Source organism: Barbatula barbatula (assembly GCF_947034865.1).
Source record: "Barbatula barbatula genome assembly, chromosome: 8".
In the NCBI taxonomy this organism is placed as follows: domain Eukaryota; kingdom Metazoa; phylum Chordata; class Actinopteri; order Cypriniformes; family Nemacheilidae; genus Barbatula; species Barbatula barbatula.
The window spans coordinates 6,970,189-6,989,045 of NC_136771.1; the positions used below are offsets into that span (position 1 = coordinate 6,970,189).

The 18,857-nt window shown below is 38.3% G+C and overlaps 2 protein-coding genes across 2 annotated transcripts; both read left to right on the forward strand.

The window, feature by feature from the left end:
* The first annotated feature begins 139 nt into the window (after window positions 1-139).
* Window positions 140-6,896, forward strand: atg4da (autophagy related 4D, cysteine peptidase a). Its single transcript, XM_079462403.1, has 11 exons — window positions 140-514; window positions 2,178-2,414; window positions 2,573-2,656; window positions 3,060-3,233; window positions 3,491-3,848; window positions 3,928-3,992; window positions 4,089-4,222; window positions 4,690-4,768; window positions 4,851-4,927; window positions 5,392-5,511; window positions 5,726-6,896. Exons 2-11 carry the CDS (start codon window positions 2,219-2,221, stop codon window positions 5,903-5,905), a joined length of 1,467 nt encoding a protein of 488 aa, XP_079318529.1. The 5' UTR covers window positions 140-514; window positions 2,178-2,218; the 3' UTR covers window positions 5,906-6,896.
* Window positions 6,240-14,468, forward strand: actr2a (actin related protein 2a). The gene is made up of 10 exons (XM_079462404.1): window positions 6,240-6,500; window positions 7,215-7,346; window positions 8,475-8,585; window positions 8,746-8,961; window positions 9,055-9,127; window positions 9,966-10,102; window positions 11,019-11,168; window positions 11,300-11,445; window positions 12,210-12,342; window positions 12,679-14,468. The coding sequence occupies exons 2-10, from the start codon at window positions 7,299-7,301 to the stop codon at window positions 12,847-12,849; spliced, it is 1,185 nt and encodes a 394-aa protein (XP_079318530.1). The 5' UTR covers window positions 6,240-6,500; window positions 7,215-7,298; the 3' UTR covers window positions 12,850-14,468.
* Window positions 14,469-18,857: the final 4,389 nt, after the last annotated feature.

Consider the following 18,857-nt stretch of genomic DNA (forward strand, 5'->3'; position numbering starts at 1 on the left):
CCTAAATTATATTAATTTAAACACATTATTTAAGAACGTCGTTTTTGTTAATTTAATTGTGTTCAATAAGCAGTAAACAGCCAATCGTAGACTTCAGTTTCCCGTGCGTCTTGATAGATGGAAAACGCGTCCAATCATCACACAACTGTCTCACCTCACGAATTGCGTCGCTCAGTGGGCGGGCCGAAGGTGTGTATCCGCAATGACAACAGGAAGTGGCTGCATAGGGGTTTAATCTCTCGCCGATTTACGCACTCTTTATTTCACTTGACAGTCCGACATGTACGCAAAATTATAAACAAGTAGAAACTCCTGACTTCGGCCGATATCGATACTCGCCGAGATGACGTCGTCTGAAGAGGCCTGAGATCGGCCCGCGCATAGAGAGCGCATACTGTCCTTGCCAGACATCAACAGTCTATTGGGCAGCTCGACCCTGGATAAAGCTGGTCAATTCACAGGAAAAGTGACAATATACCGGGGGGTTCTTTGAGATGGAGGTTTCAACGTGAAGGTAGTCTTTAAAATATTGAATATAGCTTGTTGTTACCCAAATGTGTAAGCGGCTTTAGGTGCACTAGTGCATTCAGATATACGTTCACGTCAAAATCAGGGCAGTAGATGTAGATGTCAGTAGATGCGATCTCCATAGGAATTAAACAGTACGTGCCTATTTAAATATGAATGCATTCATTTTTGGTAAGATATTGCAATTGGATTTGCCTGCATTAGTGTACTGCTTCCTGCATACTATACAATAATGTGCATGCACTGAATGCTATTTTAAGTAGTATGCGGAATAGCAGTACATCTTGTGGTTTATATATGTGCTGTAGTCATCGATTTTAATGCACAAAACCTAATAATTTATAATGATGGTAATGATGATCTCCATTAAATCAATTAGAAGAATTGCATGCATCACCCAATCATATTTAGTTCACGTGTTTGTTTTCAAGTAGTGAATTTAATTTCATGTACATTTCTAATTTATTTTTTATCCTATTTGTTACACTGTGTGATACAGTATATATATATATATATATATATATATATATATATATATTTACAGTAGGTCATCCAGGTATACTTTATAGCTGTACTCGAATACGTAGTACGGGTAGTAGCATTATAGTTTGCTGTTATGAACGCAGCCACTATGATGACCTGGGGTCATTCACGTACTTTTTTGTAAGGAGTACTTGATAGTCACATGGTGTAAAGTACTGCATGCGCCGCCACTTTCCCCCACCAGTCATGTGCACAAGGATTGAATGACCATTCTTGTGCAATTCCGTTCTCTCTCTCATTCTTTACTGCTCTCATTTGCGTCCATTTTTACTGTAATCTCAAACTTCCTGCTGACAAACAGGGGAAGAAGATACTTACCAGTATAGTATGTGCTTGAAATCTTGTGACGTTCACCACACCTGTCTCATGTGACCGTCTCATTTCCAGTAGACAGGTGATTGTTTATGCAACACCCAGGTGGAATGTTTTTTTCGGTTTCAATAGTGTTTATTGTGAGGTGGATGCAGGGAGCAGTTAATATGGCGTGACTGATTCATGGCCTTAAAAAATGTACAGTGGCTACGACATGATCAGGTGACTGGGTCAGTTTTTCTATTAACATTCAGTGTTCCCACACATATGAAAATATTAAATACTGTGGTTGTACATGTTTAACCATTTAGAAAGATCAGAGATCTGTTTAATGTGTATTGAGATGGGGAGCCAATTAAAATTCAGTCTCAGATATTGCTCCTGAGAATAACACCCTAGTCACCCTTGGTAACTATCATTAAGGCTGTAATATGAACTTAAACATTTCTTATAAATTTACCCCGAACCTGATTATCTCAATTTAATTACTAGTAAATGAAAATTCTGTCCTCGTTTGCTCAACCTCTTGTCATTTCCAACCTGTATGAATTTCTTTCTTCCACAGAACACAAAAGAAGATATTTTGAAGAATGTTGTTAACCAGCACCCATTCACTTTCATTGGTGTCCATACAGTAGAAGTGAATGGGTGCCAGACATTTTACAAGTTTGGTTTCCCACAATATGATCCGATTAAAAGAAATGTCACGAGAAATTAAGGAACCTATTCTAATTCTCAGTTTCATTATTTCCCCTAATGTCCCCGTATGTTCTTCTTCCACGTTTCTCCCTCAGGCTGAAGTTTTTCTGCGATGCTGTTGCCTCCAGCCTAAACCATGAACTCCGTATCCCCCAGTGCGGTTCAGTACCAAGTGAGTGGTGGTGTTCATGAGGACAAGCCCCCACCGCATTCCAAACGCCTCGTCGGCCACGAGTCTGTGACCGATGGCATCAAAGAAAGTTCTGAAGAGCTCGATGAAGTGGTTCGTCTCAAGGCAAAGTTCATGTCAGCTTGGAACAACGTGAAATACGGTTGGTTTTCTTGCACGTTATTCAGTTATAAAGAATATTCAAACTCAACTGTAAATAGCAACGTGATTCTTGGTTCCTTTTTTATGGTGATTTTTAAAGTGCGTGTTCAGATCCAGCTGCATCAAGTGTAAATGTTTGTATCTTCATGTGTTTCCCAGGCTGGTCTGTCAAATCTAAAACGCCTTTTAATACAACATCTCCCCTGATCCTTATGGGCCAGTCGTATGTGTTCAATACAGAAGGTGAGACATGCAACCTGTGTCACAGGCCCATCTGAATGCTCAATGAACTGCTTAAAGTGATAGTTCACCCAAAAATGAAAGTTCTGCCATCAGTTACTCTCCCTCTTCTCATCCTCCACAAAACACAAAAGAAGATATTTTGAAGAACTTTGTTAACTGGCACCCATTCACTTGTGACATTCTTCAAATATCTTCTTTTGTGTTCTGTGAAAGAGAGAAAGTCAAACAAGTTTAGAATGACATGAGGAGGAGTAACTTATGACAGAATTTTAATTTCGGGATGAACTGTCACATTAACTGGTTCCAAACTCTTTGCTCGTCTTCCATTGGTCGGACAAACACATAGTTCTGCCTCAAACTCACACCATTGGTTGAATCGAGGTTGCAATGTCTCCTAAACCAGATGAGGTGGAACGTTTCCGGCAGATGTTTGTGTCCTGCGTCTGGCTCACCTACAGAAGAGAGTTTCCTCAACTGGAGGGTTCTGGCCTGACCACGGACTGCGGCTGGGGCTGTATGCTGCGCAGCGGACAAATGCTGCTGGCGCAGGGATTAATGCGACACTTCATGCCTCCAGGTCTGTTCGACTCACTTTCCTTTTGTTTGTAAATTAAATAAATACAAAATCTTTCGATAGCTTCGAATTTGACTGCTATGATATTTTCCAATATTTCAGCTCAGCCCTATAAATGATTATTATGACAATAAATACAGTTTCAATCTGCGTAAAACTAGTACTCTGCTATCAATACTGACATCCTTTTAAAGAAGAAATCTCTAAGCAGTATAACTGTCAAATGTTCATATCTCATTCAAACGTTCTGTGTAACCTAGACTGGAGATGGGCAGATTGTCACCCATTGTCAGATGTTGATTTTGAGATGCTGGGTCCCCGTTCCCCCTCCCGCCCGGCTGGCATGTCCCTGCCTTCCTTCACATCCTCGTGGTCCAGCCCTGTTGCTCAGAGAAACCCATTCTCTAGCAGTAATGAGGGTCAGAGACCGGTCCACAGACAACAGCCTTCAGTCAGCCGCGACCCTCAAGTGGAGGCCGTTCACAGGAAGGTGGTGTCATGGTTTGGAGACCAGCCCTCAGCTCCGTTTGGCGTACACCAGCTGGTGGAGCTAGGAAAGGGGTCCGGGAAGAAGGCTGGGGACTGGTACGGCCCGTCTGTAGTGGCACATATGCTGAGGTGAGAGAGGAGGCTGGTTCAGTTGAGTTTCTGACATGACCCCATGTATTTTCTAATGTTGGTCTGTTTTGTTTTTCAGAAAAGCAGTGGCGAAAACGAAAGAGTTGCAGAACGTTGCTGTATACGTGGCCCAGGACTGCACGAGTGAGTCTTCACTTCCATCATGTGTGATTTAAACTGGTGTCTCGTGTGTTTGTAGGTAACGGTTGTGTTATGCTTGTGTCTATGTGTGGTGTGCAGTATATAAAGAAGATGTAATGCAGTTGTGTGAATCGCTGGAGTCCAGTGGCCCGGGATGGAAATCAGTCCTCATTTTAGTGCCAGTACGACTGGGAGGAGATTCATTAAACCCCTCCTACATTGAGTGTGTTAAGGTTTGTCTAGTATACGCACATTCATTAACATTTGTGCCATTAAGTTGTTCCAAATTTGTATACATTTCTTTGATCTGATGAACACAGAGAAAGATGCTTGTAACCAAACAGTTATTTGCCACCATTGACTACCATATTAGAAAACATTGCTTTATACATTTATTTTTTCTGTTAAACACGAAAGAAAATATTTTGAAGAATGTAGGAAAGCAAACTGTTCACTTTTGACTACCATTGTCATTTTTCCTCTATGGTAGTCAATGGTGGCCAAAAACTGTTTGGTTACAAACATTCTTCCAAACATCTTTCTCTGTGTTCATCAGAACAAAGAAATGTATACAGATTTGGAACAACTTAGGTGAGTAAATAATAACCAAAGAAATTTGGGGCGTGAACTGTCCCTTTAATTCTACCGTAATATGCGTCATGCTGAGATTTGTCAATAATAAACAATCTTTCCTTTTTAGAGCATACTGAGGTTACAAAGCTGTATAGGAATTATTGGAGGAAAACCCAAGCATTCCCTGTTTTTTATTGGCTTTCAAGGTACGTTAAAGGCCTGGTAAGGATTATTTGCTGATTGGATAATGTATTTTTGTCTGCTATCTGATTGGCTCTTTATTTTTAGATGAGCAGCTGGTATATCTAGACCCACACTACTGTCAGCCGGTAGTTGACGTCACCCAGGGCAACTTCTCTCTGGAGGTGAGACAGAAGCCAAACTGATGCATTTATACAGACAATATAGACATACAGAGTAAAAGGGCAAATGCGTTTAAATACGTTAAAAGATTGGAATTATTCAATTTGCTGAATCATCAGGTTGCAGAAACGCAAGAGGTTGCCTTCTTAATTCTCATTTCCATAATGCGTTTTTATTACTGAAGTAATTTAACCTAGTTTACTTATTTATTTATTATTGTAATTTATATTATTCTCAATTGTGATTGTCTTGAGGTCATTATTGTTGCATTATGATAATGAAAATTAGGGGAGATTATGCCATGATATTGGAATTGTTAAAAATAAATGTTTTTTTTCTTCTTTTTGTGGTTTGAGATCAAATATGTTCAAATTCTAAATTCAAACATTTTCTAGAGTCAAATAAAAATCTGTAAATTTGATTTATATTTGTTGTTAAATATGTTGAATTTTCTCGTCTCGTTTAGTCATTTCACTGCAACTCACCTAGGAAGATGAACTTCAATCGCATGGATCCCAGCTGCACTATTGGCTTCTATGCACGTACAAAGAACGATTTTGAGTGTTTGTGCTCGGTGGTCAGTGAAGTATGTAATTCAGTTTCATCCAATAAAAAATAAGCTTCATGAAATTTCATAGTTCATAATGATATCAAAACATTTTTATCAGACAGTATTTGTTTACTTGTATTTTGTTTTTCTTGTGTTCTTAACTTACAGGTGCACTATTATAGGTTTTCTAAATGGGACAATTCCCATATTTCCTTACTCTACTAATCTGTTTCTTGTTCTGTTCTTTCAGGCCTTGTCGTCATCTAAAGAGAAGTATCCCATCTTTACATTTGTAGAGGGCAGGGGGCAGAATTATGGACTGGAGGGGCACAGCGGGGGGCCTGTGGACTCTACTTCACACATGTTGCCGTTCAACAGACTGAGCAGGAGCAAAAAGAGAGGAAGCACGGATGAGTTTGTGCTCCTGTGAGGAGTGTAAAGGTTGCATGAAACCTCCTTGTAAATGCTGCACTGAAATTAATGAAACTGCTGTTTGTGTGTCATTCACAATATGATGACTGCTTACAGTGGAACCTTCAGACAAAACATGTGTTAACAATATGTTCCGGTCATATTTCATCAAAAGAGACCAATTTTATTTTGCGTAAGGCAACTTATTTTAGGACCATTAAGATTGAATTGTTACATTACATTCATTTATCTATATTCACATTTCCATAATCCAAAACGTTATTAAATGCAACGAAAACTTCATAAGTATATATGTTGGTAGTATTTATTTTGCTACGTTTAAATAATATTGGCATTATGGAAATAAAAATGAACCTAATATTCATAAAAATAATGTCACAATGCTGAAAAAACTTAGTTGTCCTGAAAAGTGGCTTAATTGTGTTCATGCGAAATGTGATTTATTATTTTTTGAAAATGGTTTGTTACATAATTGGGACATTTTTGTGAGATTCACCTGTAAATGTGGCTTAGGTCTACGCTCTGAATCATCTCGGCTTCTCTGTAACATATGAAACACAAGATCCTGCTGTTGCGTTGCTGTGTCTCTGAAGGTAAACGGGTCTTTTGAGTATTTTGCTCTGAGACTGTGCTCTAACTAGATAAAATGTGAGCGATTGTAGGTAATATTGACATGAATTATGAGTACCAGTCTGTTCCTGTATAATGTACTTCATTTTCTACATTTAAAGAGCACTGCAGCTAGTGTGTGTTTTTTGTTTTAAATCATTGTGATACTTTTGAATGTGTTCTCTTATATAATTGTACATTTTAACGGGTATCACAGCCTTACCTCCTCAAGCTCTCATAGACTGTGTGTCGTTGAATCTGATGCTGTCTAGATGTGTGATGTCAGATGTAGCTGTTACCGTTGTGTTTTTACAATTGTAGTTTTTGTTCACTGTTTCGAAGATGCTTCGGATAAAGTTTAACTGCTGTCACTATCTGAACCTAAAGTTTTTGAACTGAGATTTTTGTGATTACTGTGGGACCACTGGACAGGAGGACTATGCACCTGTTTGTAGCCTATTTTGCTTTTGTGTAGTCATTATTTTGCAAGTAACTACATTGATGAAATGGCTAAAAAATTAAAACAAATGACAATTCAATTGTTTTTACTTTCTTAATAACTAACATTTTGCATCAATATATTATTCTAATTTATTAAATGTCATCTGACTACCCCCTCATATGAAAAGCGGCAGATTAATTTCTGGTATATATGCGACTTTTATTTTAAAGGACTTTTATTTTGATGTCGTTTGAAGGGCTGGGCGCTGACTTCCGCCTCGCTGAGATCAGCAGCAGCTTCAGTGCCGAAATCAGGGCGGATTCACGGTGTCTGGTGAAAGATGGACAGTCAAGGCAGGAAAGTGGTGGTCTGTGACAACGGGACCGGGGTGAGTATGACCCTGAGCTTCACACGGGTCGGTTCGGCCTGGATGACGATTTATTCGGCGTCTGTGTGCGGTTTTATGAAGGGCTGTAGAAGAGAGATGCGGCGGAACAGGAAGTGTGTAGATTGCACGTTATTTTACACGGTTATACGTGTTTAACACACGACCTGTATGGTGCAAAACATGCAATGAAATGATTAAAGTATGCAGAAATTATAAACAAGCGTTGATTATAAACGTTTCGGCATGTGAATGTTTTGCGGGGTTGTGTGTTTGTCTGTCCGTCCGTCGTAATGTGATTAACATTTATTATATTGTTTTAATGAGATCAGTTTATGAATATGTTTTGTTTGGGATGTTGCGTGCACAAGCACATTTCAATACATGAAGCTCGTCTATTTGTGTCTATGAAAGGGAAGATAAAGACGATCTCAGACTCACTTCCGAGTTTGTAATCTCACATCTGGCCAAGAAAGGAAGTGACATGTGAGCAAAAGCAGAGGAACACATTTTGCTTCATTCTTTCTACATGTCTGCTTTTAGTTGGTAATAACATGATGCTTTAGTTTATGCTACGGTAGTGAAACATTATATTTTTCCGACGTGTCATATAGAAACAAAGTAATAAATAAATAGTAATTTAGGAAAATCACACCAGTTGTATTAAATTCAACAGGTCTAATGGGTTTTGTTTTTGCTGAATTTCTAGAGTGCAGACTACTATTGTAACTTTTTTCATTTTATTTTTATTACACACATCACCTAAAGGAAATAAAGACCAGTGAGTGAGTGGTCATGGGTTTTAGTGGGTGCACCAATGTATTGGAACACAATTTTATCCATATTAAACCATCGGCATGATAAAGTTTGATATAACAAACTGATGGTTCAGTAGTGTTTGAGAATACCGGTTTCCAATATTTTTTATTGCAACATACAATTGCACTACTCTGCAGAAATATCAAGACGAGGGAAGCACAACTAAAACATCTAACATATCAGATATAAGCCGGTAGTTGAATCAGTATCGGTAAAAAAAGCTATTGTGTATCCCTAGTTTATAGCCAGCTAACTTGCCTGCTGTGAAATTAGTAAAGTCAGCTCATGCTTTCTCTGTCTTCCTCTCCTCAGTTTGTCAAATGCGGATATGCCGGCTCTAATTTCCCCGAGCACATTTTTCCAGCTCTGGTCGGGAGACCCATCATCCGTTCCACTGCCAAAGTGGGAAACATTGAGATTAAGGTAAAGTACTGTACTCACTCAACCAGTGATCTCTGGTTTGTACAAGACTTTGTAAACTTATTTTTGACAAATCCATCAGAATAATCTAAATGATCTGATTCATCAGAAAAATATAGCAGTTGACATTGAAACTTGGATCTTATCTCCGTGTGACTTGTAGGACCTGATGGTGGGTGATGAGGCCAGCGAGCTCCGCTCCATGCTTGAGGTGAACTACCCGATGGAGAACGGCATTGTTAGAAACTGGGATGATATGAAGCACCTCTGGGATTACACCTTCGGGCCTGAGAAACTCAACATCGACTCAAGAAACTGCAAGATCCTTCTCACGGAGCCACCTATGAACCCTACCAAGAATAGAGAGAAAATCATTGAGGTTTGTGTTTTATGTGTCTGGTCGTATTTCTTTCATTTAGCTCTTAGTAAGGTTTGTGTTCATATGAGTTTTAACATTCTTCTCTCCCTGCAGGTGATGTTTGAGACCTATCAGTTTTCCGGGGTTTATATTGCCATCCAGGCTGTACTTACACTTTACGCTCAAGGTATGTAAATTGGGTCTAAAAAAATCATAGCACTCAAAGTGTTTTTTTATTACAAAATACAATAATTGGCGAATAAGAATCTGTTAAACTATTCTAGAGAACTGTGAAATACTCTTGAGGCCTTTTCACACTTGAAATTGTTAACCCCCGGTTATTTTAAACCCCAGGTTTAAACCCAGAGTCCTGGGTTATCTGTTTCACACTGCTTATAATTTACCAGGGGTTTAGAGATAACCCTGGGTATTGATAACCTGACATCACTAAACCCTGGGTTTAACATTCTTATGTGCATATTTGAGGTGTCAACATTCATGATTGGATAAATACTGCAGCGTCAAACTGACTGAATAAAAATAGTGCGTTGTCACTTAAAATAACCGAAAAGCTTGTTTTTCTGCATCCGGCCAAAAATGATTGCAAATCTTTTTTAGCTGTTTTAAATCTCCTAAAACATTACTTACTCAAATGAAAAAACTCAAAGGATTGTTTACATAGCGCACAGAATGTCTGCGACTGTGCACAGCTTGTGAAATGAGGTTTTTGATTGGCTGTCTGTTGCAAAGCGTCTGGTCGTATCATTCTACCCCCACTTTGTTTCGTACTGCACACGTTTGCCATAACCCCTGGTAAAAAACCCCAGGGATAACCCCGCTTCAAAATTACAAGTGTGGAACGTTCGTTTACCCAGGGTTAAAAGCGGGCTTTAGAATGAAGCGCAGTGTGACAAAACAAACTATACAAAGAAAGACAGTTAAGGAAATAAATATCAAAATCCCAATATTGAATTTATGAAAAATTATTCTCACATTTTAAAGACTAAGTTTGTATGTGCTCGCAGGTTTGCTGACGGGGGTTGTGGTGGACTCCGGTGACGGTGTCACTCATATTTGTCCAGTGTATGAAGGGTTCTCCCTCCCTCATCTCACACGCCGTCTGGACATCGCCGGGAGGGACATCACACGCTACCTCATCAAGGTACAAATGTATATACTGTATGCAGAGCTGGGTAGTAACGGATTACATGTAAACTTTTTTAAATACTCGTGATCAGACTACAGTTACTTTTTTAATGGATTACATATTATTCACAGAATGGCAGCTGTATTTCACAGTGTTCCCTAAAAATTGTAATTATTTTTTTTAAGAAATCTTTTTAATCTTGCTAGATCTTTTGGCACGAGATCTTGTCACAACCCTAATAGACACCCTATGGAAACACATTTGATGGAAACACATGGGGAAACTATTCAGTGTTACTATCAGAAAAGACTAACAACAAGTTATATGAGTGTTCGTATTTTGTCCGTACCGTGCTTGAAAAAGATCGTATTAATCGTAATCGTCAATTTTTGCCTTCATCAATTACAAAAGCAAATAATCGAGGTAAGCGATTATTGTGCCGCATTCCATTTTGCAAAGATTCTCTCACTTTTTGTAGTATAAATCCACAGCCAGCGCACCCTTTTCTTTACAGTGCTTCACTATTTTTCAGTTAAATTCAGAGTTTAAAAGCCAAGTTTTTTTATTTTCTAGGTTGTTTTAAACGTTAATGAGTAATCGTGTTAAATATTCGGGATTAGGATTTTTGTCGCAATCGAGCAGCGCTAAAAAGAGGTTGAGGCTCTTGTTGGTGATAAAGAATGGAATACTTTTCCTTGTATCTGTCAAAATAGTACAAAATTATCCTTCTTCAATATATGTAACATCAAGTAAGATTGAAGTCAAAAGTAATCCAAGAATTACCAAAAATTTCTAATCGAAGAGATTACGTTACTGACTACTGACAATTCATAAGTAATGTACCCCTGCTCTGTATGTATGTATTCATACATTTTGCATGCATTAAGAGAAAAACCCCTTAACTCTCACTCCGTGTCTGTCTATATCACAGCTGTTGTTGTTGAGGGGTTACGCCTTCAATCACTCAGCCGACTTTGAGACCGTGAGAATGATGAAGGAGAATTTGTGTTATGTGGGCTATAACATCGAGCAGGAGCAGAAGCTCGCTTTGGAGACCACTGTGCTGGTGGAGTCGTACACGGTGAGCAGAATTGTGGTTGATGATGTGTATTCACATAGATGTGGAACTTGTTGGTGGTTTTACACCCTAAAACAGATTTAGATCTAACAGAGGATGTTAAGAGAGTTTTTTTTTACTGTATGTGTGTGTAGCTGCCGGACGGCAGGGTGATTAAAGTGGGCGGAGAGCGTTTTGAGGCTCCTGAAGCGTTGTTCCAGCCTCACCTCATCAATGTTGAGGGAGTGGGTGTGGCCGAACTGCTTTTTAACACCATCCATGCCGCCGACATCGATACCAGGTCAGTTTCTATTACTTTAGTATAATAATCCTGAAGTAGTGATATAATAATCTTAAAATAGCGATTTGTAAATCTTCGAGCAACTTCTATCTATGAAAAAAACTTTTATTTAGCTCAGATGAAGATTTGAAACGATACACAAAAATAGGTTATATAATGGTATTTTAAACAAAATGGAATTGAAATTTAAAACCGATTTGTTTCCAAAATGTCAATGTTCTTTTGTTGAACAATTGACAACATTCATGGTTTCAATTGAACTTTCTGTATCTAAATGATTACAAATATTGTATTATTTTTATTTAAAAAATTAAATGTATTTCAAATGTATAGGTAACTGAAAAATACATTTTATCATAAAATTTAGAAAGGAATTAAAAAAGGTAAAGCTTAAGAGAGACCTTCTTAAAGCATTTAATTAAACAAGTAATATGTTAAAACATGTTGACAACTCATCTTAGAGGAAAAAGCAGATGACATATTGTAAAACAAGATGCATGTAGGATACATGCGAGGTAAATGTTAAGTATAACAATGCATCCATAAATGGTTTAATGTAGTTTTGTAGTAAAAGCATATTAACCACAGATTAGAGATTACTCTCACCACAGTAAATAGACTTAAGGCACAATATCTGTTGTAAATCTGTAGTAAAACAACGTAAATGTCTGCGGACAATACTGCTAATTACGATAGTTTATTTAGTATAGTATATTTTAGCATAAACTCTGATGGGAGTTAAACTGTATCAATCTTCTCACCAGGGCTGAGTTCTACAAACACATTGTTTTATCGGGCGGTTCTACGATGTATCCCGGCCTGCCGTCCCGTCTGGAGCGTGAACTCAAGCAACTGTACCTGGAGCGAGTGTTGAAGGGAGATGTGGACAAACTCTCGGTAAAAATTGCACAACACAAATAGTCTGTAAATTTCCACTTTCAGTGTTTTCAGTCTGCTAGAGACTGACCACTAGGTGGCAGTATTTACATTAAGATCTATTATACAATTTCTCACTCCAGTAGGAAATCATTTAGCAGTTTAATAGTTTTGTGTTAATAATACCACTGTATCACTGTTTTTTTAATCAGTTTTTCTGTTAACAATACCAGTGTTAGTGAATAAACACATTTTTTCAACTTCTGAATGGAAGAATAAACCATTCCAATTTGTATGTGGGTTTTATTTGGTCTCATTGCTCTTTCACTAAATCTGTGTTCATTCCTCTTTTTATAGAAATTCAAGATCCGCATTGAAGATCCTCCACGCCGTAAGCACATGGTGTTTTTGGGAGGAGCTGTCTTAGCAGACATCATGAAAGACAAAGACAACTTCTGGATGACCCGAGAGGAGTACCAAGAGAAAGGCACACGCGTTCTGGAGAAGCTAGGGGTTACTGTTAGATAAATCACACACCTGTATTCTCACACTCACACACACACACACACGCCACCACACCAAACATTCATATACTTGCACCCACGTTATCCGTCACGCTGGGTGACATATTGGCAGCGTAAACAAACTTTTTTTTGGCAGACTGTGAGTGTCTATAAGAAAATATACTTGAGGATATCAATCAAATACTTGAACGACCTTTGCAATCCAAAAAACTCGATGTTTGTAAGACATTCCAAATGTAAAGGTTCGTAGCTGAAGATTAAATAAAAAATCAAACATGTTTACGCTGGCAAAATGTATCGTAAATAATCGCTATTTTTCACCATATCATGGTTATTTTGGTTGCTGTCGCAGTCTTCATTGACCCTAATGAAAAGAAATATCGCTCAAAAGACGGATGGATGGAGGTGGTATGAAAGTAGAGAGACTAAACGATGAAAAATATGTATTTTTAAGACGACTTTAAGTAGGTAAAACATCATTTTTTGTATTATGAATAAAAATCACAGCAGCCAGTTTGCTATTAAAACTAAATAAAGATAGTACAGATTTGTGGCCGAAGGTATCAAATAATAGACATTTCTCTGAAGGCAGAGCGCTTTTGCTGAATTGTCTACTTTCTTTAAGTTGCTGTCTTAGTGTCTTTCTGTGTTTTTAATCGCAGCGTTTGGGCACTTCACTTAAAGTGAAATAGCAGTAGGGAGCAATACTCCCTATGAGGAATTCACGTGGAACAGTATGAATCCATTTCATTTTGGTACAGAAAATCTCTTTGCTGCATCAGCTCGTTTAGTTTAACAAGTTTAAGACCTTCATAAAAATATGTTTAAAAGGAAAACCATTGAACTGCATTCTGGTGGAATCTCATGAAACAAATTGGGAATGTGAAACATTTCATTTTGCTTATTAGAAAATCAGCCTTCATTAAAGGACCATTAAGTGTTTTGGATCACATCCCCGCTCACATTTCTCCTCAGTTTTAAGCTCTGGTGTGTGTGACCTGTACATGAGATTCATGCGGAACTAAACACGCTCAGTTGTAGTTTGCGCAGGTATCCGGGCTGCTGGTCTCAATTGTGGATCATGTCTGTCATTCCATCGCAGTAACCCTGTGTCCTTCTCCCCGCTCAAACCAACTCATTTGTTTAGTCTCCAAACAAATACCAGTCTGCTCTGTTCCGCTGAGGAACATCACCATTGTTCACTGTCTCCCATTTTTCCTTTACGTTCTTGCGTCATGTCTTTGCTTTTTTAATGTGGGTTGTTGAGTCAGGATGCAGTCTGGCAATGGAGGGCCAGACGCTTCACTCCCAGACCAGCGGCTGCTTGAGATGTACTGATTTCTTTGCTCATTTGTAATATGAATGATATAATAATGATGGTATTGATGATGATGAGAATTTGAGTGTCTGTAAGCTGGATTTGCAATGTTTCTGTGTTTGGTCTTGGGTTTGCACACGATCTTCACACGTTGAAACAAATCTCACATGCATTCATCATTCCTGTGCCAAGTTTGGGTATTGTAGTTGGATCAAGACGTTTGGGTTGTTTGTTTTTCTGCTTTTTGTTTGTTTGTAGCGTACTGTCAGGCTTGATTTAAATAAAGCAAACTGATTTATAACTTTACGCTTAAAGTGAGTCTTTTCAAACAACTGAGATTATTATGGTTAAACTATGGTTATATAAGATTGGTTAAAAATAAAACCAAAAGCGATGGTTACTATAGTAAAACCGTGGTTAATTTTATGTAAAGCTGCAGGAGGTGTGTGTGTGAGACTGAGATGGTCGTTTTTCTTAATATGTGGCATGTAACTATGGAAGCACTCAAGGAATGACCGCCCATCTCTGTTACCATGGAGACGTCCTGTACACAATGTATTTTCACTCTGTTCTCTTGGAGCTGTGATGTATATATATCACATATGGTCACTCGCTGGTAGATTTTTCCCTCCACTGTCTGGTCCAGCTTTAACTTTTATAAACCGAAATAATTTTAATATGAGAATCTAATTGAACCACTTGTGTCCATAATGTCGTTTGGTTGTGTATGCTTATAAAATTCACAACAGTATTTCTATATTCTCCCAAATTTCAAGTAAAAATATTGTTTATATTTTCTTTTCTTTGCAACAAATGAACACTAGGGAAACGGGTCAAAATAACAGAAAAGTTACTCTGTATTTTTTCAGACCTCAAATACTACAAAGGAAACAAGTTTATATTCACTTTTAAGCAATACAACAGTAATATTTTTATCACAGTTTTTATGTGTTTTGTGATGCTGTCGGCTGTTGAATGACTTTGTCACTCCCGAGGTTTGATTTTGTTGAAATTCAGCAGACACTGGACTGGAATGGCCACAATACATCTAGAACTTGGAATCGTCTCTCAGTGTTTTCTGTGGCTGTATAATAGTTTCATGTGTGCGTGTATGTATGTATCTTTAAAGGAAATGTGTATCATTGTACACCAAGGAGGTATATCTTTTCCCTGTCCCTCTTCTCTTAAGATGTGTTAACTTCATGTAGGTCTTTGTAATATAGCAGTCATGTATAGTGAAACAGTTCTGTGGCTGTGTGTGTGTGTGTGTGTGTGTGTGTGTATAGGGAGGGGTGATTGTTCACATTTGTTTCCGATTTTTTTCATGTAAACAGGGGGGCTGTCAGACTCGGTGGGGCCTGTTTAAATTAAGTCCAGGCTGCTTTGCACGCGCGATTTGCTAGCTGCATTTTACACGCCGCTTTGCACTGCTGAGACTGGTGATGTGTTTGCATAAATGCTTAAAATGTGCGGAATTCACTCACATTTTGACCCAAGAAATGGAAGTTATAACCTTGTGTCACTATGGTGTTTTTGATTATTTAGAGCGATAGTTCACCCAAAAGTATGTGAAGAATGAATTTGCAAAAAAGATAACTCGATTTTTTTGTGCATTACAATTAACATCAATCAAACTGCAGTTTGGTTGTTTTGATTAAGTAACAATAACTTAATAAAAATACTTAAAAGAATGATAAAAGACTTTAACTATACAAAACGGAGTTCTGTTTTTGCAAATAAACTTTCTTACAATGAAAGGGAATGGGGACTGGGGCTGTCCATAAGAAGTACTTCATACATCACACTACAGACGTGCAATATATTACAAATGTTCATTGTCCATTAAAGTCATGATTCCCTGGATACCTTACTCTCAAATATTTATTGCATTAAAGTAAAATAATATTTTCTTGCTACTGTACCTTTAAGATGCATCTTTAAAGTGGTTTTTGTGTCCCTTTTAATAAATCTATGTAATAATAAGTAACAAGGTATTTCATTTAAGCAACAGGCTACAGAAAACAGTGTTGTCCACATGTTATGTATTCCACAGATCCATTCTGCACTTCACATGACTGAAGTGCCCTCTGGGGGGAAAGAATCGTTTTTCTGTTCAGTTGAACCCATCCAGAGCACAACAAGCCAATTCATTCAGTGTATGAAATGAACCGTAGACATGTTTACTATAAATATCATTATGCAACCGGGTTGTGAGAGCACAAAATCGGGTGTCAATGCCTCTGTCTAGTTGAGTTTGGCATGATTATTTGTTGGGGCGTACAGAATGTCATTTCAAACCTGTATGAGTTTCTTTCATCTGCAGAACACTAAAGACTGTTGGTAACCAAACAACACTGGCCCCCATTGACTTGCATGGAATGGACACAAAATCACAGGGTTTGAACATTATGAAAGTAAGTTAAAGAATTTCTTATTCCTCAACACTTCACTGAAAAATGCACAGGAATTAGAAATGCAAATGTGTATCTGACCCCAGACCAGTGAAGTAAATTAATTACGGTGAACTCCTGTGCTCTGCGACAGGTTACCCGATAACTTGCAGAAAGTAAACAAAACAGGGTGTACACGGGGAAAGAGACAATGCTGGCCCGGCCCTCTCTTTCCTGTGAGCGCACATGCATGCACGGCACCTACCGAGGTCCCTGCTCGGTTTGGAAAGACTTCTCAGGACTTTCTCTGAACATCTTGACTTCCTCCCTTTTCCTTGTTCTTTTGTGTGAAGGGGCACATTTATATCGATGTCCATTTAATCATTATTGACCTTGATCTTTCCTATTCCATTTATTTATATATCGCTTTTCACAATGTGCATTGTTCCAAAGCGGCTTTACAGGAGAAAAAAACAAAAACAAAAGAACACAGAAAAGGTCAGACACATCACAGTGCATGCTGTTTATAGATCAAGCAAGATAATTCTAGCAAAAGATATCTAATAAATGCAGTCTCCCGGTGAGCAAGCCAACAATGCCCTGTGGCCAGGATCCCAAACTCCAATGATAATTAAATGGAGAAAAAAACATTGGGAGAAACCACTCAGCCGGGAGGGCCAGGTCCCCTCCAACGTGTCACAGCTGCACTCGGTGAGTTTGATTGTTTATGAAAAATAAGGAGAGCTTATTAGTTGTGATTTAGGAAACTGTTAAGGGCTGATTTAGTCTTATTTCTTGATCGATACCAGACAGAGGAATGTTATAAACGGGGAAAATTGTAATTGTATAATGTCACTGAGTGCTACTATAACTTCAAACTGCTGTCATGTGATGAAATCAGCACTAATGTGACAAGTTGTTCGTCTTTGCTCTTGGTTGATGATGGAATTGCCTGAGCTTCAGCTAGGATGGTCACTTTACTCTTGTGTGGTGATGGAATCGCTGAGCTGGGATGGTCAGATAGCTGGAATGGCTATACTACCCCCCACCCCACACACACATATAGGTACTTTAAAACCCTGGTTTGTTTTACGCACAATCCCTTACTGCTGTGTGTATCTGCGTGTTGGGAGAAACCCGTGTTTCACAAACACTCATTCTCAAATCTACGGAGCCCTTTTAGGGACATGGTGGTGGAAAAAATGTTTCCACCACCATGTCACCACCAAAAGCTTTCATAATCATATTCTTCCACCAACAAGTCCCCGAAAGGGCTCCGTACAAATCCTTATGATAGCACGAGAGGATACTGAATGAGTTAAAGGAAGGGTCAGCACGGCGCCTTCTGAAACCTGGAAGAAGGGTTGAGGTGGTGTCTCGATTCAGATGAACGCTATCAGGTTCCTAAACGCTACCATGGTTAGGTTCTGACAGTCATGTACTATATCTCTTCTTTTGTGTTCTGCAGAAGAAAGTCATGCAGGCTTGGAATGACGTGGGGGTTAAATTAACTGATAATAAGAACTTACATTTTGAGGTGGACTATCCCTTTAAGACAGAAGAAGCACATTCCCTTTCTAATGAATTAACTAACAAAAAAGCGAAGCTGACAGAAAAAATTAAATGACGTCATCAATGGATAAAATTACTAAACTAGACAAAAGTATTTCTACAAAATTAGCACATTCCCATACTAACATACGAAGCTGGGATACAAAAAAATTACTAAATCTAGAACTTGTATTACAATGAATGAAGTTTCAGGCAAACAAAATGACAAAACTAGTAAAAAGTTGTTTGACGGATACAATTTTTGGAAGCCAATTTTGTAAATATTAGAACATTTTAGTTTTGTCAATCGCTCACTTACATTGGGTTGCATGATTTGGTCGTTCCTATATGGTAAATTATTATATTGTTACCTTAATAGTGGGACAAAGAAAGCCTCTCGTTGAGTTTAGTTTGAGTCTAAATGTCTGCACATGTTGGAATTTGATGCTATTTGTAGTTACAGTTCCAAAGCTGGATGAGACCTTTGGGACTGTTTCTCTCTCTCTCTCTCTCTCTCTCTCTCTCTCTCTCTCTCTCTCACACACACACACACACACACAACAGCTTTCACTTATTCTGGAACTCACAATAAATAATTCATAAAATCGTTTTTTGTCGATTGTTGCTGTGAGATTGTCTGTGTACTAAATGTTGACAAAATTTTTATTTATGATGCACCTTAAGTTTACTGGCTAGGAAATTTGAGACATTTCTTCCATCCTCACAGATCTGTTGTTTTATATCGGGCTTTGA

Bases quoted from the DNA above. Each gene is read 5' to 3' on its own strand.
- actr2a (XM_079462404.1), top strand. From the start codon at position 7,299: ATGGACAGTCAAGGCAGGAAAGTGGTGGTCTGTGACAACGGGACCGGG. The intron at 8,962-9,054 runs GTTTGTGTTTTA...CTCTCCCTGCAG, and splicing joins ATAGAGAGAAAATCATTGAG to GTGATGTTTGAGACCTATCA. The intron at 12,343-12,678 runs GTAAAAATTGCA...CTCTTTTTATAG, and splicing joins GAGATGTGGACAAACTCTCG to AAATTCAAGATCCGCATTGA.
- atg4da (XM_079462403.1), top strand. From the start codon at position 2,219: ATGAACTCCGTATCCCCCAGTGCGGTTCAGTACCAAGTGAGTGGTGGT. The intron at 2,415-2,572 runs GTTGGTTTTCTT...TGTGTTTCCCAG, and splicing joins TTGGAACAACGTGAAATACG to GCTGGTCTGTCAAATCTAAA. The intron at 3,993-4,088 runs GTGAGTCTTCAC...TGTGGTGTGCAG, and splicing joins CGTGGCCCAGGACTGCACGA to TATATAAAGAAGATGTAATG.